Here is a 27,342-nt window from a genome sequence, read left to right as displayed (position 1 = left end):
CAACTACCTCTCCTAATGCATCTCAATTGGTGTCTGTAGGCGGCAGCATCAGGGTCCAGGAAAGTCATTATGTAAGCTCTGCATTCTGTATGGCCTCTGTACAACAGTGTGGCTTATGCCATAGGCATCTCCCAAGAATTTATTATGAAAAGAATTTCTGCATTTTCAATGCTGCCCTTGAAAAGATTCTCCTGAATAAATGGTATTTTATATAACAAAATTGACCCATGCTCTTTTTTTTCTTTTTTTTAATAAATCTTTTTATTCTTTTTTTTAGTATGAATTACGTATAAGACAAACAACAAACAATTTACAGTTTCGGCATTCTACCCACACAGGGGTGAATAAGTCACGAGGAGTCATTTATGGTAAAAAGTTAAACAGGGTAACTTAGCCAACTATATCTCACCTATAAAGTATTTATCTGTATCAAGACCTGTGTACCGCCAACCCGGGGTTGTCCCTATCAATAACTGAAAACCCCAAAACCTAAACTCGATTATTTTCCAGCTAATAGAGAGCGTAGGTGTGGTTGCTGGTAAAAGTTGTTAATTGTCCACGGCCGTGGATGGTTCTGCAAGCCATTTGGCCCAGATTTTTTTATACTTCTTGGGGCAATCTCTGTGGAGGTATGTGCGTCTATAATAAGAAAGAGCATTATTAACTAAGCGTTTACATGCGGTAATAGGAGGGGATGCCAGCTTCTTTCAGTGTAGATGGCTTTCCTGGTATAGAATAGTAAAAGGCCAATCAGAGTCCTGTCTGCCAACCCAGGGGGGGGGGGGGGGCTATGTCCTCCCCCAGGTCAAGCAGGGAAATCTTTGGAGTGTGATTATGGTAATATCAGCAATGAGATTGATCACCGTAAGCGCCTGTGACCAGTATACGGTTATGTTAGGGCAGGACCAGAATATGTGGATAAAATCGCCTGGGCGCTGGCCACATCACCAACATTCAGAAGAATGAGTAGACCCCATCTTGCTTAGTCTATAGGGAGTAATATAGGCCCTATGAACTATCTTGTATTGCACAAGTCGGTCTCTTAGAGAGACCAGTATTTTGAATGGGAAGTCCCATCTGTTGCCCCAGTCCTCAGAGTCCAACATCTTTGTCGGAGTCTCTCTAGGTCAGGAGAGGAGATTCCGAGTAGGTGAGCATACCATGCTCTTTTTTATCCTGGCAGCAGGATGGACCTTAACATAAGGTGACCAGATTTTTTAAATGAAATCCGGGGACATATTTTTTTTTTACTAGTAATGGTGGCAATCAGAGACTCTTTGCCCATCGCTGCCGTCGCCTGCCTCACAGCCAGCCTGTCAAGTCTTACTCTCCGGGCCTCGGCTACTACTGGGCGGGGAGCAGAGGAAGATCACTCCTCCAGGGAAGGCAAGGAGATAAGCAGGCGACTGGCCGGGACTTAAAAACATGCGAGCGGACCTGAATGGGCATGCACCCGAAACTGAAGAAATATTCCCTCCGCTCCGACCAGCACATGATCATCAGAAAGGGGCACAGATAATGGGAAAAAATACTGATTTTTTTTTTTTTATTCTGCGCTGACTGACTTTGAAATTGCCCCAGCCCCTGTTCAAATCCAATCCGGAACAAAACCGGGGACAGACTTGGTCCGGGACAGTGTCCTCAATTCGGGGGTTGGCCCCAGAAACCGAGGATGTCTGGTCGCCCTACCTTAAGACTCATGTGTCACATAAATGCGTCCATGGTGCACTGTTTTTCTGTACTGACAGCATGCTCACTGCACCCTCCCAGCACACTGACTGAGCTCGCACCGACAGCTCCTAGCCACAGTTAGGAATTGGGAACTTGTGGGAGGAGCTTCTGATCATGTGACCACTGTAACTGCCAATCATAGTTGTTACATTATCAGGAACTCCACCTCTGTCTCCCATCATTTAAAACCCCTTGAGAAAAGACAGCAGTGGTCAACGCAAGGGGTTAACAAAGCTTTCGAATAGGCTTTGCAAGAGGCCAGAAAAAAAATGTTTGAGGATTGTGAACTCCCCACTGGGCTCATTAAATCTCCTGTGAACTTAATTGCATATTATTTAGCTTGCATTAACTTCACATGAAGAAATATATCTTATGTCCACTGTAAACTCCCTCCCCTCTATGGCAATGGGTTTGCTCACACCTTGGTGGTCACGATCTCCGGCACGCAGCCGATTGGATGTCGTTTGCCCGGGGTGCGATGAAAGCTTTAATCAAAGGGTGCCCTATCGCAGAATCACAAATACACTGTTTAAAGGTTCTCAGCACAGAGGTCTAAACCAGCCCTTAAGCTAATCCCATTCCCACGCTTTTATCTAAATAATAGAAAGGAATGAAAAGCCTTGTAGGGTGTCAGTAGCTTGGGAGTGGATGGACAATCCACAGTCGCTCAGCTGACGAAGAAGCAGGTGCTAGCTCATTTGCTTTTCACTATCAACTAGCAGCCACCAGCATCTCCTTTATTCCCATTATACTGTCTCTCCTGCATTCCTCCGTCTCCCTGACTGAGAAATTTTCCATTTCTACACAGCAGCCTCCCTCCCTAGCTAGCTCTTTGTAGTTCTGCCTCTCTTGCAATGCTTTCATTTCCAGCTGAAACCCCCCCTGGATCCTGATCCCCCTCTTCCCTCCCATCTACACAGTAGCTTGCTCTTTGCTCTCCACTCACTTTTCCACCTCATCCCCTCCTGGTCTGTATTTCTCCTCCAGCTTCTTTTTGGGTTTGGCACGCTGTGGATTGCTTCTACACCCCTTCTCCAATTAATATATTTATACACCCTTCTATTCTTGAATCCAGTAGTAAGACACCATCAAACAATGCCTTGCTGTCCAGAGGAGAGACTGCACAGAGCGTGGAAATAAGAAGTAAGTGCTTTTTCTAGTCTTCAGCCTCCCTTTGTACCTGACTCTGGAAGGCGTGATGGGCAAGAGAAGCCATCTGGGATTTTGGCTTTACTGAGGCTTGTAGTTCCATAGCAGTCATGTTGGGCAAGAGGAACCATCTGGGATTTTGGCTCTACTAAGGCTTGTAGTTCCATAGGAGTCGTGATGGGCAAAAGAAGCCATTTGGGATTTTGGCTCTACTGAGGCTTGTAGTTCCATAGCAGTCGTGATGGGCAAGAGAAGCCATTTGGGATTTCGGCTCTACTGAGGCTTGTAGTTCCATAGCAGTCGTGTTGGGCAAGATAAGCCATTTGGGATTTTGGCTCTACTGAGGCTTGTAGTTCCATAGGAGTCGTGATGGGCAAGAGAAGCCATCTGGGATTTTGGCTCTACTGAGGCTTGTAGTTCCATAGCGGTCTTGATGAGCAAGAGAAGTCATCTGGGATATTAGATACATTGGGACTTGTAGCTACATAGTAGTCGTGACAGACAACAGAGGCCAGCTGGGTTTTTATCTCTACTGAGGCTTGTAGTTCCATAGAAGTCGTGATGGGCAAGAGAAGCCATCTGGGATTTTGGCTCTACTGAGGCTTGTAGTTCCATAGGAGTCGTGATGGGCAAGAGAAGCCATTTGGGATTTTGGCTCTACTGAGGCTTGTAGTTCCATAGGAGTCGTGATGGGCAAGAGAAGCCATCTGGGATATTAGATCCATTGGGACTTGTAGCTACATAGTAGTCGTGACAGACAACAGAGGCCAGCTCGGTTTTTATCTCTACTGAGGCTTGTAGTTCCATAGAAGTCGTGATGGGCAAGAGAAGCCATCTGGGATTTTGGCTCTATTGGGGCTTGTAGCTCTACAGCAGACGGGACAGACAACAGAAGCCAGTTGGGATTTTATCTCTACTGAGGCTTGTAGTTCCATAGCAGTCATGATGGGCAAGAGAAGCCATCTGGGATGTTAGCTCTACTGAGGCTTGTAGTTCTATAGCAGTCATGATGGGTAAGAAAAGCCAGCTGTGATTTTGGATCTTGTGGGGCTTGTAGTTTGATAGCAGTCATTACGGGCAAGAGAAGCCGTCTGAGATTTTGGCTTTACTGGGATTTCTAGTTCCATAGCAACCGTGACTGGCAAGAGAAGCCATCTGGGATTTTGACTGTACTGAGGCTTGTAGTTCCATAGCAGTCGTGACTTGCAAGACAAGCCAGTTGAGATTTCAGCTCTACTGAGGCTTTTAGTTCTCTTAGCAGTCATGATAGACAAGATGAGACATTTGGGATTTTGGCTCTACTGGGGCTTGCAGTTCCACAGTTTGCACAGAGCGTGGAAATAAGAAGTAAGTGCTTTTTCTAGTCTTCAGCCTCCCTTTGTACCTGACTCTGGAAGGCGTGATGGGCAAGAGAAGCCATCTGGGATTTTGGCTTTACTGAGGCTTGTAGTTCCATAGCAGTCATGTTGGGCAAGAGGAACCATCTGGGATTTTGGCTCTACTAAGGCTTGTAGTTCCATAGGAGTCGTGATGGGCAAAAGAAGCCATTTGGGATTTTGGCTCTACTGAGGCTTGTAGTTCCATAGCAGTCGTGATGGGCAAGAGAAGCCATTTGGGATTTCGGCTCTACTGAGGCTTGTAGTTCCATAGCAGTCGTGTTGGGCAAGATAAGCCATTTGGGATTTTGGCTCTACTGAGGCTTGTAGTTCCATAGGAGTCGTGATGGGCAAGAGAAGCCATCTGGGATTTTGGCTCTACTGAGGCTTGTAGTTCCATAGCGGTCTTGATGAGCAAGAGAAGTCATCTGGGATATTAGATACATTGGGACTTGTAGCTACATAGTAGTCGTGACAGACAACAGAGGCCAGCTGGGTTTTTATCTCTACTGAGGCTTGTAGTTCCATAGAAGTCGTGATGGGCAAGAGAAGCCATCTGGGATTTTGGCTCTACTGAGGCTTGTAGTTCCATAGGAGTCGTGATGGGCAAGAGAAGCCATTTGGGATTTTGGCTCTACTGAGGCTTGTAGTTCCATAGGAGTCGTGATGGGCAAGAGAAGCCATCTGGGATATTAGATCCATTGGGACTTGTAGCTACATAGTAGTCGTGACAGACAACAGAGGCCAGCTCGGTTTTTATCTCTACTGAGGCTTGTAGTTCCATAGAAGTCGTGATGGGCAAGAGAAGCCATCTGGGATTTTGGCTCTATTGGGGCTTGTAGCTCTACAGCAGACGGGACAGACAACAGAAGCCAGTTGGGATTTTATCTCTACTGAGGCTTGTAGTTCCATAGCAGTCATGATGGGCAAGAGAAGCCATCTGGGATGTTAGCTCTACTGAGGCTTGTAGTTCTATAGCAGTCATGATGGGTAAGAAAAGCCAGCTGTGATTTTGGATCTTGTGGGGCTTGTAGTTTGATAGCAGTCATTACGGGCAAGAGAAGCCGTCTGAGATTTTGGCTTTACTGGGATTTCTAGTTCCATAGCAACCGTGACTGGCAAGAGAAGCCATCTGGGATTTTGACTGTACTGAGGCTTGTAGTTCCATAGCAGTCGTGACTTGCAAGACAAGCCAGTTGAGATTTCAGCTCTACTGAGGCTTTTAGTTCTCTTAGCAGTCATGATAGACAAGATGAGACATTTGGGATTTTGGCTCTACTGGGGCTTGCAGTTCCATAACAGCTGTTAAGCCACAGGTTCCTGGTCTTGCAATTTTTATAAGAAATGTCAGTCTGGGAACTAAGGAATCAGGCAATCAAGTGGAGATTTCAGGCTGATGTTACATAAGACAGTTCCTACATGTTGCTTTGCATTGTTATTGTTCCATATTCCTGTGCTAGAATGTAAATGCGTTTATTAAGATTAAATTACTTACAGAAGCACGCACATTTAGGTTAAAAATGCAAACTAGCTTAACCTTACCGGACCTCTTTGTACTTATGCCTAAAGAACATCCTAAGTTGCAATTACATCTAGTGCATCCTTTTTCAAACGTTTTAGCAGGGTCTCAAGGAACCCCTTGCTAGTACATTATTTTCAGTAAAAATAATTAAATTATGAATGACAAAATAATGACGAAAATAATAATGGGCAGAAAAACACGGACAGAGAAAATTGTTGCGTTTCTTCACATTAGTAGTCAGTCAAGTGCCCTCTTTTATCAATCAATAGTGGAGAAGGACCCCCCTGTTATAGGTGGCCATTAGGAGAAGGCACAGAGGGAAGACTTACCTTGACAGATAGTGTAAAGGATCATTGGAGTCGGTGGTTACTCATCTGAGAACCAAAAATTGCTAATTTCTCAAGGAACCCCAATCAACCTCTGAAGGAACCCTAGTTGAGAAAGGCTGATCTAGAGGGATATTCTCCAAGTCAAGCTGGCCGCAAGACAGAACAATGTGTCGTCCAATTTGGCGTTTATTCGACAATACAATGAGCTTGTGTGACAGTCAGTTTGTTTCAGTTAAAAATAATTGATCACTGATAATAATCAAATAGATTTTCCAACATAATGGAAAAAAATTCTCGGCAGTCCCCATTTAGAAAGTGATGGTATTGGTGATGAGGACGATCACTCAGAGGGGGGAGAAGGGGACCTGCTGTGACATCTGTGCTACTTAACAGCTCATACACTTAGAATGACAGGTGATTTCCAGGGAAACCAGTTCAGATTTTTAATTATTTATTTTTTTTTGCAATTATTTGAATTTTAGAGCATCATCACAAATTGTATTTGGTCTAAATCTAGTTTGGTCAAATCTTTGTGGAGGAACAGCTATCCCATCTACAGCCAGCTTTAGGAATTGCCTACTGTATAGGTGTGCAGTGTTTGCCTTCGTGATTTCGGCATTTCATATACGGTTATGTCATCGGCACTTGATATTGGAGTTTTGTCGGCAAGCATGCAATTTGATTTCCCACAATGCATTTGTCAAATACATCTTGAGAGCGCTTGAGCGTGTTTAGAAGATGCTTGATTGTCTGTGTGATTTCAGCACATTACCATAAAGCTTGCATCTTGTGAATGCAGAAAAAGATACAGACACATGGGCCAGATTCACAAAGAGTTACGCCGGCGTATCAGTAGATACACCGACGTAACTTGCAATCTAAGCTCATCGCATGTTTAAGTGTATGCTCAAACTGAGATACACTTAAACCTACCTAAGATACGACGGCCTGCGCCGTCGTATCTTAGGGTACAATATTTCCGCTGGCCGCTAGGTGGCGCTTCCATTGAGTTCGGCGTAAAATATGCAAATTAGTAGATACGCCGATTTACGAACGTACGCTTGCCCGTCGCAGTAAAGATACGCTGTTTCCGTAAGAGCTATGCTGGCGTAAAGATAAAGCTGCCCCCTAGGTGGCGTATCCTATGTTAAGTATGGCCGCCATTCCCGCGTCGAAATTTTGAAATTTTACGTCCACGTCAAAACCAATGACGTCCTTGCGACGTCATTTAGAGCAGTGCACGCCGGGATTTTTTAGGGATGGCGCATGCGCAGTTCGTTCAGCGCGGGGACGCGCTTCATTTAAATGAAACACGCCCCCTACCCGCCGAAAATTGGAATTCCGCCGGGTGATTTACGCTACGCCGCCGCAACTTTACAGGCAAGTGCTTTGTGAATAAAGCACTTGCCTGAAAAACTTGCGGCGGCGTAACGTAAATCAAATACGTTACGCCCGCCCAAAAATACACCCATCTACGTGAATCTGGCCCACATAGGAACAAAAACACGCTGAAAACCTATTGATATTTTCTTGTTCACACCGATACCCACGTGCACACCCAAAGAAAAGCTTTTTTAGGGGCGCTATCAGATGCAACAAAAGTTGTATCTTTGCCTGGAGATGGGCTTTAAAGCAGAACTCCGAGCATATATAAAAGATATAAAAGACGTAAATTACTACAGTTCTGTATTTGCTGATACATTATTCATTCTTTTTTTTTTTTTTTTTAATGCAAGCATTGTAAGTACCTGATTTTTACTTGGTATCAGCCTTCTTTAATCTCTGTACAGCAGAGCTCTGACTAGGAGAGGAAGAAGCAGAAAAAAGTGGAAATTAGCAGTGCTCAAGTGCTTACAAGGAGCATGCTGACAGTGTGGCATTAGTCTGGGGAACAGTGTGGCATAGTCTGCTGCTTATTCTCAGGGCTGTCTTTAAAGGGGTTGTAAAGGTAAATGTTTTTTCACCTTAATGCGTCCATGTGATGTTCTTCGGTTCCCAGTCTGGCCACTGATTGGCTAGGCTGGGCGGATTCATAGCAGCGCAACCATTGGCTGGCGCTGCTGTCAATCACAGCGGATGATGCGGCACGCCGGGGGCGGGGCCGAGTGATAGAGTCGGCGGCTATGCCCACCGCTGTATCACGGGAACACCCTCGCAAAAGCTTTCTACCATGCGAGCTCCCTCGCATGAAGGTAGAAAGCTTTTGCAAGGAGGAGCCGAGACAGCCGCCGAGGGACCCCAAAAGACACTCTGTGCAAAACGAGCTGCACAGTGGAGGTAAGTATAACATGTTTGTTATTTAAAAACATTTTTTTTTGCCTTTAGTGACCCTTTAAGCCAGGGCAAAAGGGGTAGCTTCCCCAGGCCCAGTGATTGTTGTGGGGCCCAAAGCAGCAGCCACTTGAGCCTACACTACCTGAATAAATTTGACAAGTGGATTTTGGACGGGCCAAGAAAATGTTTGCCCAGGGTCCAATCAATATTAAAGATGGCATTGCTTATTCTTTCATTCCAGTCACAGGCTGGGGGAGGGACAAGACCTGTAATGCCGCGTACAGACCATCGGAAATTCCAACAACAAAACCGTGGATTTTTTTTCCGACGGATGTTCGCTCAAACTTGTCTTGCATACACACGGTCACACAAATGTTGTCGAAAATTCCGAACGCCAAGAACGCAGTGACGTACAACACGTACAATGGCACTATTAAAGGGAAGTTCAATACCAGTCGTGTTAGTAGAAGTTTGATGAGAGATGATTCGCGCTTTTCAGCCTTGTGCTTTTCAGTCCGTAACAGCATGATGAATGTGCTATCTCCATTACGAACACTAGTTTTACCAGACCGAGCGCTTCCACCTCGTACTTGATTCAGAGCATGTGTGGAATTTTGTGCGTTGGAATTGTCCACACACGATCGTAATTTACGAATTTTGTTGTCGGAAAATTTGAGAACCAGCTCTCCAATGTCTGATGGAGCATACACACGGTTGGAATTTCCGACAACAAGCTCCCATCGAACATTTGTTGTCGGAAATTCCGAGCGCGTGTACGCGGCATAAGTGTTACTGAACTGCAACAGAGAACAATCGCGTCTGCTCTCCTGCCAGACAACGCTTTGCTGTATGGCAGAGCTATACAATTTTTGTAATTTGGATGGACAGATATAAAAATCTTTGGGAAGGTAAAACGGATTTCATATATGTTTTCCTTTGCTTATTTAGTATTATGATAAATCTAGAGTATTCAAGTTTATTAGCTATACTCGCTAATGCAATCAGCTTCATGTATGAATTATTATCAAAGATATGCCAGTCTATCTGAATCTAGCTAATAGCGTCTACAAACTATGGTATATATATATATATATATATATATATATATATATATATATATATATATATATATATATATATATATATATATATATATATATATATTTACTAGTAATGGTGGCGATCAGCGACTTTTAGTGGGACTGCGACATTGCAGTGGACAAATCGGACACCAAGTGACACTTTTGCCACTTTTTTGGTAAGCAGTGACACTAATACAGTGATCAGTGCTAAAACTATGCACTGGCAGAGAAGGGGTTAACATTCTGTGGCGATCAAAGGGTTAAATGTGTGCCTAGGTAGTGCTTACAAACTGTGGGGGAGGTGCTTGTACTACGGGAAGGCAGAGATCCGAGTTCCTGCTTTGCAGAAACACAAGATCACAACCTTTCCTTCTTCCAGAACAGCGATCTGCCTTGTTTACATAGGCAGACCGCCGTTCTGCTTCTCTCTTGAATAATCGGCGGGTCCCGGGGGACATCGAGTCCACGGTACCTGCTGATTGGCTCCCGCTGTGTCTAATCACAGCAGGAGGGGGTAGTGGGAAGTGCAGGATCACTCACAGATACGTAAATCTGCACAGGAGAGCCGCATTGCCGCAGTTAATGTACAGTATATGGTCGACAAGTGGTTAAAGCTGAACTCGGGTCACACATTTGTCATCAACCACAATTGATCTAAATTTTTTGTGTATATCAAATGCCTTTTCAAACCCTGTTATTACTATATAAAAGTCACAGTAGCAACATTACTGTGCTGCATACAGTTTGTGCAGACAGCAGAGCTGCGGGTAGGGTTGCCACCTGTCTGGGAGACACCTGGACAGTCCGAGTTTTGAATCATGTATCCGGGTTTCATTCCCCCTGAAACCCGGACACATTATTCAGACCAGACTGTGGTTGAGGGATGGGCAGTGTTGGGGTAGTCAGTACTGCTCAGGGGATGATGGGAAGGATGATCAGTGGTTCCCTCCTCTCCCGGTCCCCTTACCCCCAGTTTCCAGCTTTTCATCCTCACGTATCCCTGGCAGAGGATGTTGGTGATATTGGCCTGAAAACTGGACACATTATTCAGACAGGACTGTGGGTGTAGCTTCAGGGGGCTTCTGCAGCAGCTGAATGTTGGCTTCTCCTCCTCTCCCTCCTGATGGCATTCAGCTGCTGCAGGAGGAAAATACAGGGGATCTGGTCTAGTAAACGCCTTTCTATGCAGCTTCCTCTTCCTTCTGCTGCCCCCAGGGTCCTGTGTGCTCACCTTTGCTGTGGACCTCTAAAGTGCTCGGGTTTGTCTTGAAGAAAGGGTGGCAACCCTAGCTGTGGGAGGGAATCTGCAGGCCCCACCCACTACAGACTTCCCAAAAGAAAACTAGAGGAGGGGGCGGAGACAAGACCAGTCATCCTGCACAAGGAGAGAGAGCAGCAGTGACCGGTCTTTATTACAGGGAGCTCCCGCACAGAGGGAAAGTCTCACACTGGATTACTGAACTGATCTGGAAGAAATACAAAAAGCACACATAGGGCCAGATTCACAAAGGAGATACTCCGTCGTATCTCTCAGAGTATCTATGCGACTGATTCATAGAATCAGTTACGCATAGATAGCCCTAAGATCCGACAGGTGTAATTGTTTTACACTGTCGGATTTTAGGATGCAGTACCGCGGCCGCCGCTGGGGGGAGTTTGCGTCGTAAACCAGCATCGGGTATGCAAATTAGGAGTTACGGCGATCCACGACGGTTTTTCGCGTTCGCTACGTCGCTGCTAGTCTAGTTTCCTGTCGCAAAGTTAGTCGTCGTTTTTGGTGCCCTAACTTTACACAGCACACGTATGTGCTGTATAAAGTATGGCCGTCGTTCCCGCGTCGAAATTTGTAAATTTTTCCTTCTTGCGTAAGACGTCCGGGAATACGGAAGTACGCTACGCACGTCGCCGTTCGAAAAAATGACGTCACTTCGCGCAAAGCACGGCGGGAATTTCGAAACGAAGCATGCGCAGTAGGTCCGGCGCGGGAGCGCGCCTAATTTAAATGGCACACGCCCCTTTGAATTACACGGGCTTACGCCGGAGCGTAGGTTTTCATTGCAAGTGCTTTGTGAATCAGGCACTTGCGATGAAAACTTGCAGCGGTGTAACGTATCTACGTATGCATCTACGTATGCACTTCTACGTGAATCTGGCCCAAAGATTCAAGTAAGAATACACATGATTCTTGTTTTTAGATAATAAGGGCCAGATTCACAGACGAGATACGCCGGAGTATCTACGGATACTCCGACGTATTTTCAAATTTGCCGCGTCGTATCTTAATTTGTGATTCACAAACAAGATACGACAGCTTTTGGTACACCTTCGGATCTTAGGCTGCAATACTTCGGCCGCCGCTGGGTGGAGTTTGCGTCGTTTCCCTGCGTTGGGTATGCAAATGAGCTTTTACGGCGATCCACAAAGGTTTTCGCGTTCGTTACATCGTCGCTAGTAATTTTTTCCCGTCGCAAAGTTAAGCATGCTTTTACATGGCTTAAAGCGGATCTCCACTCTAAAGTGGAGTCCCGCTGATCGGAACCCTCCCCCCCTCCGGTGTCACATTTGACACCTTTCAGGGGGGAGGGGGGTGCAGATACCTGTCTACAGACAGGTATCTGCACCCACTTCCGGCCCTACGATACGGGCAAAGGACGGGTTTTTTCCTTCCTTCCCGTCGCCCCCCCGTTGTGTGCTGGGAACACTCGGCTCCCAGCACACAGCGGGAGCCAATCGGCGGGCGCAGCGCGACTCGCGCATGCGCCGTAGGGAACCGGGCAGTGAAGCCGGAGCGCTTCACTTCCTGGTTCCCTCACCGAGGATGGAGGGGGGAGCAGCAGGGTGACGAGCGATCGGCTCGTCATCTGCTGCGATCACCGCTGGACTCCAGGACAGGTAAGTGTCCTTATATTAAAAGTCAGCAGCTGCAGTATTTGTATCTGCTGGCTTTTAATATATTTTTCCCGTGGCACATCCGCTTTAAGTTTAGACGAGCCATGTTAAAGTATGGCCGTCGTTCCCGCGTCGAATTTCAATTTTTTTTTGTTTTGCGTAAGACGTCCTGGAATATGAAAGTACGTTACGCACGTCGCCGTTCAAAAAAATGACGTCACTTCGCACAAAGCACGGTGGGAATTTCAAAACGGAGCATTCGCAGTACGTCCGGCGCGGGAGCACGCCTAATTTAAATGGTACACGCCCCATTTGAATTAGGCGGGTTTGCGCTGGACGCCTTTACGTTACACCGCCGTAAGTTTACACGCAAGTGCTTGGTGAATCAGGCACTTGCGCTGAAAACTTGCGGCGGTGTAACGTATAGACGATACGTTACGCCGCCGCAAATATATGTGAATCTGGCCCAAAGTGCTTATCCTGGAGTTCAGCTTTAAAGTAAATACAAAGGCCCAGATTCAGAAACAATTTACGTTGGCGTATCTACTGATACGCCGCGTAAATTCTAGCATGCGCCGGCGTATCTTCTTTCTGTATTCAGAAAGCAAGATACGTCGAAATTTGGCTAAGATACGACTGACGTAAGTCTCTTACGCCGTCGTATCTTAGTTGCATATTTACGCTGGCCGCTAGGTGGCGCTTCCGGAGATTTACGCGTAGAATATGCCAATTAGGTAGATACGCCGATTCAGAAACGTACGTCCGCCCGGCGCATTTTTTTACGTTGTTAATGTAAGGCTTTTTCTGGCGTAAAGTTACCCCTGCTATATGAGGCGTAGCCAATGTTAAGTATGGACGTCGGGCCAGCGTCGAATTTTGCATCGTTTGCGTAAGTCGTTCGCGAATAGGGCTTTGCGTAAGTTACGTTCACGTCGAAACCAATGAGGCTTTGCGGCGTAATTTGGAGCACTGGGATACGTCATGCGCCGTTCGTAAAAAACGTAATTTACACCGAATTACCATAAAACACGCCCACATCTTCCTATTTTGAATTAGGCGGGCTTACGCCGGCCCTCATACGCTACGCCGCCGTAACTTAGGGCGCAGGTTCTTTCTGAATACAGAACCTGCCTCACTAGGTTACGGCGGCGTAGCGTATCTGAGATACGCTACGCCCGCACAAAGTAACGCCAGGCTAGGCATGTGCAAAAGGGAAAATTTTGTTTAGTTTCGTTTCGTTTTAATTCGTTATTTAATTAATTTCGTTAAGTTAGGTTCGTTACATGTGTTAAATTCGTTTTCGGAACTCGTTCGTTTTAGACCGAATTTCGAAAAATCCGGTCGAATTCGAAAGTATTTCGACCAGATTCGACAACAAATAGTCTCTTTTCGAATATAATTTCGAAATTCGATCGGAATTCGAAAAAAAAAAAAAAAAATCGAATTCCAAATCGAAAACCCACGGACGAAATTCGATCGGAATTAAAAAAAAAAAAAATGTTTTTTTTTTTTTTCGAATTCCAAATCGAAAACCCGCGGACGAAATTCGATCGGAATTCGAAAAAAAAAAAAATTTGAATTCCGATCGAATTTCGTCCGCGGGTTTTCGATTTGGAATCGAAAACGTTCGTTCGGATTCGGTAAATTCATTAATATTGCAATTTGGGAATTCGTTTGCACCCGAATGTCCGAATAATGAAAAATTCGTCCGAATTTCGATTCGGAACGAAACGAAATGCACATGCCTACGCCAGGCTTTCTGAATCTGGGCCAAACAGTATGTGCTCACTGACAATACACTTCACATCCCCTTTAAACATCAGACGCTTATGTCAGGAGATATATAGAAGCAAAGAACTATAATGAATGCAGCCATGAACCCTTGCTATTAGGCTTCTGGCTTGTTGGTTTTCTTTTTAATTGTGTTTTGTTTATTTAATTTGCTAATAACAGCACCTATTCGTACCCCTTGATTGCATTATGCGGAGGCTCTGCTTAGATTCTTCTAAATCGCCTACCTCTCTGTTATTATGCCATAAGGCAGTGTGTAGAGCCAAACTGCCTCCGCGGTGGGATAACGATCTTTGCGTTTCCCTCTTTGCTTTTCTAAAGAAGCTTGTTAAGCCCAACATTCTGGGATCTGTCAGTGTTTTGTTAGATTCTCGTTAGACTGAGTTTTGCAAATTGCTGATGGCCACAAATGTCATCCGAACCTTTAATTACTTTGTCATCTCTAAGTGCCACAATCTATAGGTCTCATTAATTGTGCTTAGTTCTTTTAAGTGGGAAGCTGTATTGCATTATACCCCAGAGACATGACGGCTGTTACTTCACTATCAATCCGCCCTCTAGCTCTCTACAGAGCACATCCTACCACGCACAAAAACTGAGATCTCTAGAGCAGAGCTGAAAAAAATGTATTCAGAAGAGTGGGAAACAGGATATTTTCCAGCACAGTCCATAGGATGGTCCTTGAGCTTCTCCATAATTTAGTGAGTGCAGATAATAAATAAATAACTTTTTTGCACTCAGTGTATCCCACAAACATTCAGGATGCTGCATGCTAAATTATCTGAATACCAGATAAATGTGAATCTGTATAAACGTATAGGTGTGCTTCCTATAATTAATATGAACTTAATAAAAATGCACATAAAAGCAAACAAATGGCTACAAAACATGCTCAAACAATGCAAAACATGGTATTATAATGATTGCACAAATAGTCAATCATAAATGCTCATGCAAATCATCAAGGGCCAAAGAGAAGGCAGCAGGTGAGTATTCTGATCAGGAGTCCTCCACCACCAGGGGCGGACTGACAATTCAGGCACTCGGGCACTGCCGAGGGCCCCATGCCACTAGGGGGCCCCATCAGGGTTGCCAGCCTCAGCAAAACCAGGGATAGTATGAAAATATTTTTTTTGACATCTGTCCCTAAAATAATATGTATGTGTGTACTGTGTGTATATTTATGTGTGTACTGTGTGTATATTTATGTGTATACTGTGTGTATATGTATGTGTATACTGTGTGTGTGTGTGTGTACTGTGTGTATATGTATGTGTATACTGTGTGTGTGTGTGTGTGTGTATACCGTGTGTATATGTATGTGTATACTGTGTGTGTATGTATGTGTATACTGTGTGTGTGTACATGTATGTGTGTACTGTGTGTATATGTATGTGTATACTGTGTGTGTGTGTGTGTACTGTGTGTATATGTATGTGTATACTGTGTGTGTGTGTACTGTGTGTATATGTATGTGTGTACTGTGTGTATATTTATGTGTATACTGCGTGTATATGTGTGTGTGTGTACTGTGTGTATATGTATGTGTATACTGTGTGTATGTGTATACTGTGTGTGTATATGTATGTGTATACTTTGTGTGTATATTGTGTGTGTGTATGTGTATACTGTGTGGCCCCATAATCTCCTATTGCCTGGGGGCCCAATAATCTCCTATTGCCTGGGGGCCCCATAATCTCCTATTGCCCGGGGACCCCATGAGTTGTCAGTCCACCCCTGTCCACCACTATTCACAAAACTTCTTACCAGATCCCCATGATCTCCAGGTGAACAGAGATCATGGACCACTTGTGCAATAGATTAGAGCAATGCGCCAATCTTCTGACGATGTTCTGTGTCAACAAAACGCATGCTTAATCACAACCTTAATTAGTGACATCATGATGCCCAATGACTACCAGAAGTGCAGTGTTTCATGCTCGTCTCTGTATACTTTTACGCTTGTAGCACAACCCCCCCGCAGGAGCTGCTGGTTACTGGTTCCATTATTCCTGCATAGCCAGGCAACATGCATTTTCCAACTTGCATCCAGACACAAGAAATCAGTCCATGGGCTTATTTTTGTTGTTTCATTGGGGAAAACAACTTGGATAGGGTATAGAGATTGTGAGATGCCCAACTTGACTTGAAGAAACAACAGATGAGGACAAACTTCCTATGTACCATGTACAGAAATGAAGATCCTGGACTGTACCACCTCCGGGAAAAAACACGCAGTCTCTAAGGATCAGTGACAAGATCCTTTATGGACAAGGAGCTCTCAGTCCCCCTTAAAGACTTAGTACAAAGCTGAAAACTATATGCAGAAGTATCTTGCTTCCTCTGTAGACCTTCTCCGATTTCTGATGCTTGCATATACTACCAGCCTACCTGGCTGCCTTGACCACCGACCCACCTGACTGCTTGACTACCAGCCCACCTGACTGCTCTGAAGAACTTCCCAGGACAAGGCACCAAGATTTAGCACAATTCTGTCCTTGGAAATTATGCTACGTCAGGCAGTCTTTCCCTTTGTATCCACTGGGTGTGCTGAGCTACTTACACTGTCCAACTGATCAGATCTTCCCTTGCCAGCTCAGGTTCCCTCTCATTCCTTTCCTCAGCTCCATCCTTGAGGCAGATGTGATACACTGGAAAAACGCACAGAAACACTCCACTCTCTCCTATGACAACTGTGGTAGGAGAACTCTGATTGGCTCTGATGCAAAAGAAGGGCGGAGAAAGTATTCGCGAATATTCGTAATACGAATATTCGCGATTGCGAATATTCGTCAACATAAAAGGATCGCCTCAGCTTAGCTACTCGGCCCAGGGTCTCTAATCATACCAGCAATGCTTTTAGACGTCGATGGAGATCACTAGGATGTGATCTGTTTTAAAAATAAATTTGGAAAAATATTCGGAATAGCGAATTTTGGCCGCGAAATTCGAGTTATTCGCGAATATTCGAATATGTCATATTCGTAACGAATATTCGCAATGCGAATATTCGTGAGCAACACTATCAAGAACTAGACGACACTAGCTTAGTTGTAAACTGGAACTGACTCTATTCTAAATTAACACAGATAGGTAGATTCACAAAGAGTTAGGCCGGGTTATCTACAGATAAGCGGACCTAACTCTGAATCTAAGCCGACCTATGTTTAAGTGTATTCTCTAACAGAGATACACATAAACATATCTAAGATAGGACGGCTTGCGCCGTCCTATTTTAGATTGCAATGTTTTGGCTTACCGCTAGGTGGCGCTTACATTGCGGCCGGCCTAGATTATGTAAATGAGAATTTACGACGATTCCCGAACGAACGCGAGCCCGCCGCAGTCGATTAACGTTGTTTCCGTACGCGATAGGCCGCCTAAAGTTATTCCACCTATAAGTATGGCCGCCGTTCCCGCCGCGAGGTTCGGATTTTTACGTGGTTTGCGCAAGTCGTCCGCGAATCGGGATTTACGTCGTTTACGTACACGTCGAAATCAATAGGCCCGTACGGCCTACTTAGCCGCAATGCGCCCTGGGGAATGTAGGCGCCCGGCGCATGCGCAGTACGCAAAAACGTAAAAAAACATGAGGTCAAGCCTCATTTCCATAATACACGCCCCCCCTCCTAGTAATTTGAATTAGGCGCCCTTACGCCCATTCGGTTTAGGCTACGCCGCTGAAAATTAGCAGGTAAGTGATTTGAGAATCACTACTAGCCTAGTTAATTTACGGCGGTGTAGCCTAAAAACACTAGGCTAGGCCAACCTAAAGTTAGTCCTCTGTATGTGAATCTACCTAAGAATATATATACACCACACAAAATTAAGTAAGGGCTTGATCACATTTTTCTAAACAATACAAACTGTAAACAATACTATCAGTACATCTAATGAACAGCTGCCATAACCAGTAATCTAATTAATATAAACATTCCACAATAGTTTGGTAACAAGGTAAAGTGGACATAATGCTAGTCACATCTCCAAGAGGAATAACAGACAGGTAGAAACAATAGGCGACTCAATTAATAATGAGAATTCACACCTAGGAGGCACAACATTGAGAAATTATACCACGAGAGAAAGATGCCTTAGTAAACAGATTAAACCACTCCAAGCGCCAGGCTCCGACACATCCTTAGCAACCAGTGACATCATCTGGCTCCATTCATTTACTTCTGGGGAATCCCCAGCCATGTAAACAAAGGGGCGGGAATAATGCTGACATCACTGATCCCCACAACCACCAAGCCAGGGTTGTGGGAAAAGAGACCCCTATCCTTATCAATATGTAAACAAAGTGCTTTGCCAGGTGGGTCCCCTCTGGCAAGGTACCTCCCCATGTTGAAGGCATGTGGCCGGGTATGGTTCCAGAGAAGAGGGTGCATGCTCATCCCCACTTTCCTGGCCTGCCAAGCTGCATGCTGAAATAAGAGTCTAGTATGGGCTTTGGGGGGACTCCAATTTCGGGGGACCTCACAGGAGAGTTTTTTCTTTGTATAGGGTCCTCTTCACAACCATACCAAACCATCACCTAGGACATGGGTGCTCAACCTGTGGCACTCCAGCTGTTGCAGAACTACAAGTCCCAACATACCCCTGCCTTTAAGAGACATTCTTGTAACTGTCAGCCTTGCAATGCCTTGTGGGACTTCTAGTTCCACAACAGCTGGAGGGCCACAGGTTGAGCACCCCTGATCTAGGATAAAGTTCTGATATGTATTCTAAAGCCACGTACACATGACTATTTTTCATGTCATGGAAAAAAATAAGTTTTTCTCAACGTGATTCTTGTCAAGCCAGCCTTGCATACACACGATCATGAAAAAAAATGTTCGAGCAAAGCGCGGTGACGTACAACCCTTTGGGCTGCTTTTGCTGATTTTGTGTTAGTAAAAGTTTGGTGAGAGACGATTCGCGCCTTTCAGTCTTCATGCTTTTCAGTCTGTTACAGCGTGACGAATGTGCTATCTCCATTACAAATGCTAGTTTTACCAGAACGAGTGCTCCCGTCTCATAACTTGCTTCTGAGCATGTGCATTTTTTTCCCGTCATTAAAGCCTACACACGAAAAATTACACCTACACATGAAAAATTAGAGCATGTTCTAAATTTTTAATGCCCATTTTTCACGTCGAGAAAAATTCTCTGGAGCCTACACACGATAATTTTTAATGACCAATTAAAAAAATTGCATTTTTCCCGTCATGAAAAACGGTCGTGTGTACGCGGCATAAGAGTAAATCCCATATTGTTTTTCTCATCAAAGATAAGGGTCTGGAGAGATGCGAAGATTGTTGGCTGTAGGAAAGGGTAGCCCTATATGCAGATGACCTCCTATTGTTCCTATATGACGCTGGACCTTCCGTACAGGGTGCTCTACAGATATTAAATTCCTTCTGGTCCATTACGGTGTTGAAGGTTAAGTGGACAAAATCATTGTTATTTCCAGCTCAAAATACAGCTCCTCCTGACATTCAGTTAGAGTATTTTAAGTACCTCGGAGTAGTGATATCTCGGCAGGCTTTGGAGTTCATTTCCTTGAATTTGACCCCAGTCTTGAGGGACATGCGCGCCAAAGCTGAAGGCATGGGAATCTTTACTGTTATTCTTATTGGGACGTAATAATCTTTTGAAAATGCAAATTATTCCAACATTTACATACTTCTTTAGATACTTTCCTCAGTGGATTCCTAGATAATTTTTTTGTAAGACTCAATCACTCATTATTCTTCTCTTTTTATGGGTCCCAAATAAACCTAGATAGAAATTGACAACTTTGATGTGCCACTGTAATAAGCTTTTCCAGATCTCTATAAATATTTTTTAGCTACTCAGCTGGTGAAGGCCGCATGGTGGTTATGTCCAGATCTTTCCAATCCTTTCACTCGGTTGGAAGCGGTGGTGGTGGAATCTATAGAAGCTCTTAAGTTTATATTATTCAGAGGCCCTTGAGCCCTCTATCATTTGACTCCCTCAATGTTTACTACTATTCGAGCTTGGGGGGCTGGCCTTAGATGTGAGCATTATCCTAGAGTAGCAATTTCTCCAAATGCTCCAGATCTATAAATTACCTGAACCTATTGTATGGACCAAGTGTAATGTTAAGTTGGTTTCTCAGGTTGTACTTAATCAGAAGGTATCCTGGGCCATATTCTCTAAGATTCTAGGCGGGCGGCGCGTAAGCCATTTACACTCCGCCGCCCCAACCTACAGGAGCAAGTGCTGTATTCCCCAAACACTTGCTCCGTAGTTTGGGGCGGCGGAGTGTAAATGGCCCGGCGTATCCACACGTATATCCAAGGGGGCGGCTTGTATTTAAATTAAGCGCGCCCCCAATTCTAACGAACTGCGCATGCGCCGGGCTTAAAATAGCCCAGTGCGCATGCTCCAGTTCTCTGCGTAAAACGTCAATGACGCCGACGTGTGCGTCATTGACGTAAAGTCGTATTCTAGAACGACTTAGTAAAACGACGTACCCGACGGGAAAACACGACGTGGACCCGACGCCATACTTAACATGGCCTACGTGGGACTTGCGTAAATTTACCCCTCATATAGCAGGGGTAAGTTTACGCTTACGCAAACGACGTAAGCGACGGTTACGCGACGCGATATTCGTTCGGGAATCGGCATATCAGGCTCATTTGCTTAAACAAATGAAACCTGAACGTAAACGCCACCTAGCGGCCGGCGGAGTAATTACATTTAAGATCCGACAGTGTAAGTGACTTACACATGTCGGATCTTCAGTGTATCTATGCGAAAATGATTCTAAGAATCACTCGCATAGATACACTGGCCAAAAAAGAGAGATACGATGGAGTATCCTGAGATACTCCATCGTAACTTTACTCAGAATATGGCCCCCTCTTTTTATTTACTTACCTTAAATTTTTATTTACCCAGTTCATATTTGTTTAGATATTATCAGCTTTCCCATGCCTTCAATGGCCAGTTTCTACAAGCTAATCCAATGATCGAACAGTCTATTTTTCAAAATGGTACTTGGCTCTGATTGTTTGGAGAAACCTACTTGCAGATTGTATTCTCACTTTATTACAGTTTCTCTCCTGGTGCTAGAGGGCCTTATGGCAAGATGGCTGCGGGACATTCCTGATTTAGACATTGATGATTGGGATGAAGTGTGGGATTCTCCTTTTTGATCTTTGACCTCCCTAACAGATCATTTTATTCAATTTAAATTGGTGCATAGAGCTTATTTTACGCCATACCGACTTTACCAGATAAACCCTACATGTTCTCCCGACTGTTGGTGGTGCGATGTGGCTCTGGGAGATTTCACACTCATCTTCTGGACCTGTCCATATATTTTAGGGTTTTGGATGGAGGTGGTGGCTTTGTTAAATTCTATTTTACACACCCACATGCCAGTGTGTTTGTTGGGTTTGGTTAAGGATATTCTTCCTACAGAGGCAGAGCAGACATTCGCTAATATTACTTTATTTTATGCCAGAAAAGCTATTGTCCTGTATTGGAAGAAGCCTTCCCCGCCCACATTAGTATACTGGAAACAACTGGTTATTAACAGTTTACCATTACATAGAGATACCTATGTGAACAGAGATTGTTCTCGTAAATATGAAAACATTTGGGCTAAGTGGTTGGAGAAGCCCTACACGGCATCCCCCAACAATATACATTTATAGGGGCATATCCACGTACCTTTGCGCCGGGCGCAGCATATCTAAGATACACTACGCCGCCGCAAATTATTTTATTTTTTTCGAATCCTGAACGAATTTGCGCCGTAAGTTACGGCGGCGTAGTGTATCTCTGGCGGCGTAAGGGCGCGGAATTCAAATGGATGTAATGGGGGCGTGTTTTATGTAAATACATTGTGATCCGACGTAAACAACGTTTTTTTTTTAACTGCGCATGCGCCGTCTGTGGGAACCAGCCAATGCTTACGACGGTGACGTCATTCTATGCAAATTCTTATTCGCGAACGACTTACGCAAACGAAGTAAAAAATTAAAAATTCTATGCGGGAACGACGGCCATACTTAACATTGAGTACGCCTCATAATAGCAGCTTTAAATATACGCCGGAAAAAGCCGAACGCAAACAACGTAAAAACAATGCGCCGCCCGGACGTACGTTCGTGGATCGCCGAAAATAGCTAATTTGCATACTCAACGCGGAATTCGGCGGAAACGCCATCTAGCGGCCGCGGAAAAATTGCAGCTTAGATCCGACGGCGTACCAAGACGTACACCTGTCGGATCTAGCCGAGATGCCGTCGTATCTTGTTTTGTGGATACACCGGCGTAATTTCTTTGTGGATCTGCACCTTAATCTTTAATATTACATTTTAGATATGATACTGATACATATATTGCTATATAGATTATATGGATTATTTTTAAAAGATTTGCTAAAGGTATACATGATAGGGCTGACATTGTGGTGACTGAAAGCTTTTATGTTCTAGATAGTATTTTGTTTATTATGTCGCTAATCTACTTACTAGATAGGAAAATGGTATTGTGATCCGATGAGGATCTCAATGATGAATATATACTTTGACCAACGTGTATTGTGTTTTGTATTGTGCACTGTACCTGTGTTAGTTTGTTGATTTAAAGGAAAAAAAAAAACAATAAAGAGATAAAAAAAAAGAAAGAAGATAAGGGTCTGGTATAGACGAAGGGAATCCCCAGCCACTTTATTTTTAAACTGAAGTAACCAGCCGGGAGCTATAATTTACCAGCAATTTAATTGGACTTTTTTTCTCTATAAATGTCAGTTTTGCTGTAGTAGGTTGTATACATTGTACATATGTGCCACTTCACAGGCAGATTCAGGGCATCCCTCAGGCATGTTATTTAAAGTAATTTTTCATACGGTAATTAAAATCACTGATACTCGCAAAACATAATTTTCCCTAAGGCAGTTCGCAGCCCACAATAATATTTTTTGACAATCTTTTGCCTATTAGCCTAGATGGCTATTACAGGTTTTCAACATTTGATTCCCATTGACTTTAGTGGGGTTTTCATTCGACATTCAGAAAAGCTTGCTGAACCTGCCTTGAGCCAAAACCAGGTATGGTCAGCTCATACTTAGTAGGAAGTTAATAAAAGAGTTATAGTGTATGTTAAAAAAAACATTGGTCTAGAAGGTTTTTGAAGTATGTCTGAATTTTCGTTTTGGTCCTTTCAAAATGCTCTGGAACTTGCTTGGGTCAAGCTTTGTACCTTTTGAGGGATAGTCGTAGAAAGAATAAATGTTGGATGTTCTGACATACACCATATTACCAAAATTATTGGGATGCCTGCCTTTACACACACACACATGAACTTTAATGCCATCCCAGTTTTACTCAGTAGGGTTTAATATTGGCCCCATCTCAAACTCACTCATCCATGTCTTTATGGACCTTACTTTGTGCACTGGTCCAAAACATTTGGTGGAGGGAGGATTTTGGTATGGGGTTGTTTATCAGGGGTTGGGCTTGGCCCCTTAGTTTCATTGAAGGGAACTCTTAAGGCCTCGTACACACGATAGGTTAACCAGAGGACAACGATCTGATGGACCGTTTTCATCGGTCCAAACCGATCGTGTGGGGGCCCCATAGGTTATTTAACCATAGGTTAAAAAAAAGCCAACTTGCTTTAAAATTAACCTATGGATTCCTAACCGATGGGAAAAAAACGATCGTTAGTAGGCACAACCATCGGTTAAAAATCCACGCATGCTCAGAATCAAGTCGACGCATGCTTGGAAGCATTGAACTTAGTTTTTTTCAGCACGTCGTTGAGACCGTTCTCAACGGATGGACTGATCGTGTGTACGAGGCTTTAGGCGTCAGCATACCAAGACATTTTGGACAATTTCATGTTTCCAACTTTGTGGGAAGAATTTGGGGATGGCCCCTTCCTGTTCCCACATGATTGCGTACCAGTGCACAAAGCAAGATCCATAAAGACATGGAAGAGCGAGTTTAGGGTGGAGGACTTGACTGGCCTGCACAGAGTACTGACCTCAACCCGATAGAACACCTTTGGGGTGAATTAGAGTGGAGACTGCGAACCAGGCCTTCTTATCCACGTCCACTGACCTCACAAATGCCCGTCTGGAAGAGTGGTCAAACATTCCCATAGGCACACTTCTAAACCTTGTGGATAGTCTACCCAGAAGAGTTGAACCAGTTATAGCTGCAAAGGGTGGGCCAACTCAATATTGAACCCTAAGGACTAAGACTGGGATGCCAATAAAGATAGTTTGCGTGTAAAGGCAGGCATCCCAATACTTTTGGTAATATAGTGTATTTTCCCATGTATGATTGAGTTTAACCACTTCCATACCGGCCCTTTTTTGGCACTTCTCTCCTACATGCAAAAATCATAATTTTTTTGCTAGAAAAACACTATATATATGTTTTTTTTTAGCAGAGACCCTAGGAAAAAAAAGTTTTCATGAATTAAAAAATAACAAAACAGTAAAGTTAAACCAATTTTTTTGTATAATGTGAAAGATGAAGTTACGCCGAGGAAATAGAGACGTAAGATGTCACCCTTTTGAAATGGAATGGCGCCAAACTTCAGTACTTAAAAATCTCCATAGGCATCGCTTAATTTTTTTTACAGGTTATCAGTTTAGAGTTACAGAGGAGTACTAGTGCTAGAAGTGTTGCTGGCGCTCCAACGCACGCGGCGCATACCTCACGTGTGTGGTTTAAACAATGTTTACATGTGTGGGCTGTGGGCGGGACTTACCTGTGAGTTCACTTTTGAGCACGAGCTACTGGGGATAGGGGTGTTTAAAAAAAATGTTTTATTATTTTATTTTACTTAATTTATTTTATCTTTCTTAATTTTTCCATTTTATTTTTTGATCACTTTTATTCCTATTACAAGGAATGTAAGCATCCCTTGTAATAGGAATGGTTCGTGACAGGTACTCTTTATGCAGAGATGCGGGGTCAATAAGACCCCACATCTCTCCTCCAGGCTGGAAAGCATGAGATTGTGAAAAAAAATTCACTGATCTCATGCTTTCAGCCGCGATTGTGTCTTTGTTTACATTCCGGTACCCGGGCGTGACGTCATAACATCGCGCCCGGGCCTCTGATCACCAGTCATCTCTATGCTTCCCATCCGGCGCCGGCAGATCGTTTCTCCGGGTCTCCAATGGCACGGGAGAGCCCAGAGAAGCACCGGATGGCGGTGGGAGGGGGGAACGTCCCCGTCGCCTATAAGAATGATCAAGCGGCAGAAATGCCGCTATGATCATTCTTATGGTGCACAAGATCGCCGGCTGAAGAGATGGATATCTGAATGATGCCTGTAGCTGCAGGCATTTTTCAGATATCCCCACTGAAAGTCCAGGACGTCATATGACGTCCTTGGGCGGGAAGTGGTTAGAGGGGTTTTATACCTTCACAAAGAAAGAAGTCGTTTATTTTATATGTTCCCTAGGGTGGCCAAAAGGGTCTCATTGCTTGAGACCTCATTAAACTAAATTTCTGCAGAGAGAATTTTGTTTTTACGTTTATTATATACTGTAATGGACCTCCGTCCACCATAAATGCTTCCTCTGTCCGGTACCACACGATTCAAGACCCTTTAGCCCACCAGTCACAAGCCGTAACTCAGTGTAGGATGAAAAGCATACGACTCTTTATTCAAACACATGTAACAACAGATATACAACTCAGGGACACTTCCCCCCTCCCTTGGATTCAGGGCGGGGTAAACGGTCCAATAACAATAGACACACAGGTCAGGTGTATTCAAACTTCTCATCATTAAAGCGGTTGTAAACCGCATATATAATTTTTTTTTTTTTTTTTACCTGCAAGGCAAAATGCATAATCAGCTAGTATGCACCGCATAATAGCTGATTATGAAATACCTACCTCAAAACGAGGTGAACAACACTTACCTGGTTCACGCCGAGCGAGATGTCATCTTGCTCCGGCGTGTCTTCCGGGTATCGCCGCTCCAGCGCTGTGATTGGCTGGAGCGGCGATGACGTCACTCCCGCGCATGCGCGCGGGAGATTTAAAATCGGCAAGGTCCGGCGGCTGCCGGATCTTCCGCCGTGGATCCCCCCTGCGCATGCGCCGCCCGCATTGCGAGGGGAATATCTCCTAAACCGTACAGGTTTAGGAGATATTCTTTTTACCTACAGGTAAGCCTTGTTATAGGCTTACCTGTAGGTAAAAGTGCAAATTTAAGGTTTACAACCGCTTTAAACATTATTATCAGCAGGGAGGGGCTGCTGGAGGGATCCCCCCCCTTTCACCTAGACATACATCCCATAATATACTTTTCTCCCAAGGCCGACAGACACAACAGAACAATGGAATACAACCATACCCAAAGTCACTCCTGTCACAGTGTGGTGCTGGAGAACAATAGGGCAATCAGGGGAAGTAGGGTCCCTGTGATATATACAGTATTTATCTGGGTATAGCGCGCACCGGCGTATAGCGCCCACCCGAAGTCTAGAAGGGAAATTTCAGGAAAAAAAATGAATTACTTACAGTTTGAATGCCCCTCGTTGGTGTCTTGCCCGGCATCCATCGGCGGCCTTGTCCGGTCCGGCGTCCAGGTTTTGACCTGGACGTAAATTACGTCCATTCCGATTCACGAACGACTTACGCCCAAAAAAATATTTTAAATTATACACGGGAATGACGGCCATACTTAACATTGAGTACGCCACGAAATAGCAGCTTTAACTATACGCCGAAAAAAGCCGACTAGAGACGACGTAAAGGAATGCGCCGGGCGCTCGTACGTTCGTGGATCGTCGGAAATAGCTAATTTGCATACTCGACGCGGAAAACGAAGGGAACGCCACCCAACGGACGCCGAAGAATTGCATCTTAGATGCGAAGGTGTACGAAGACGTTCGCCTGTCGGATCTAACCCAGATGCCGTCGTATCTTGTTTTGAGGATTCAAAACAACGATACGACGCGGGAAATTTGAAAGTATGCCGGCGTATCAGTAGATACGCCGGCGTACTCGCTCTGAGGATCTGCCCCTAAGTTTGCACTTTTCTGTGATTACTTCCTGCATTACCTTTTGCACCCTTTTTGCTTTTATCTTTTTGGCTTTGCTTTTATGCTCTATTTTCTTGTAAATTGCTAATTGCTGACTATGAAGGCAGAGAGCTGTGTTGTGGCAGATGACTTGTCAGGGTGCCGGATTAGCAATGTG

At 44.4% G+C, this 27,342-nt stretch overlaps 1 protein-coding gene across 1 annotated transcript in view; it reads left to right on the top strand.

The window, feature by feature from the left end:
• Nucleotides 1-2,365: 2,365 nt before the first annotated feature.
• Nucleotides 2,366-27,342, top strand: part of KCNK2 (potassium two pore domain channel subfamily K member 2) — a 205,922-nt gene continuing 180,945 nt past the window's right edge. The window contains exon 1 of the mRNA XM_040351449.1: nt 2,366-2,874. Coding sequence (XP_040207383.1) covers nt 2,874 — 1 coding nt within the window. The 5' untranslated portion in view covers nt 2,366-2,873. The remainder of the gene's footprint in view (nt 2,875-27,342) is intronic.

Source organism: Rana temporaria, chromosome 4 (assembly GCF_905171775.1).
Source record: "Rana temporaria chromosome 4, aRanTem1.1, whole genome shotgun sequence".
Lineage (NCBI taxonomy): Eukaryota > Metazoa > Chordata > Amphibia > Anura > Ranidae > Rana > Rana temporaria.
The sequence above is the reverse complement of the archived record's forward strand: the minus strand, read 5'-3'. Positions and strand labels throughout refer to the sequence as shown.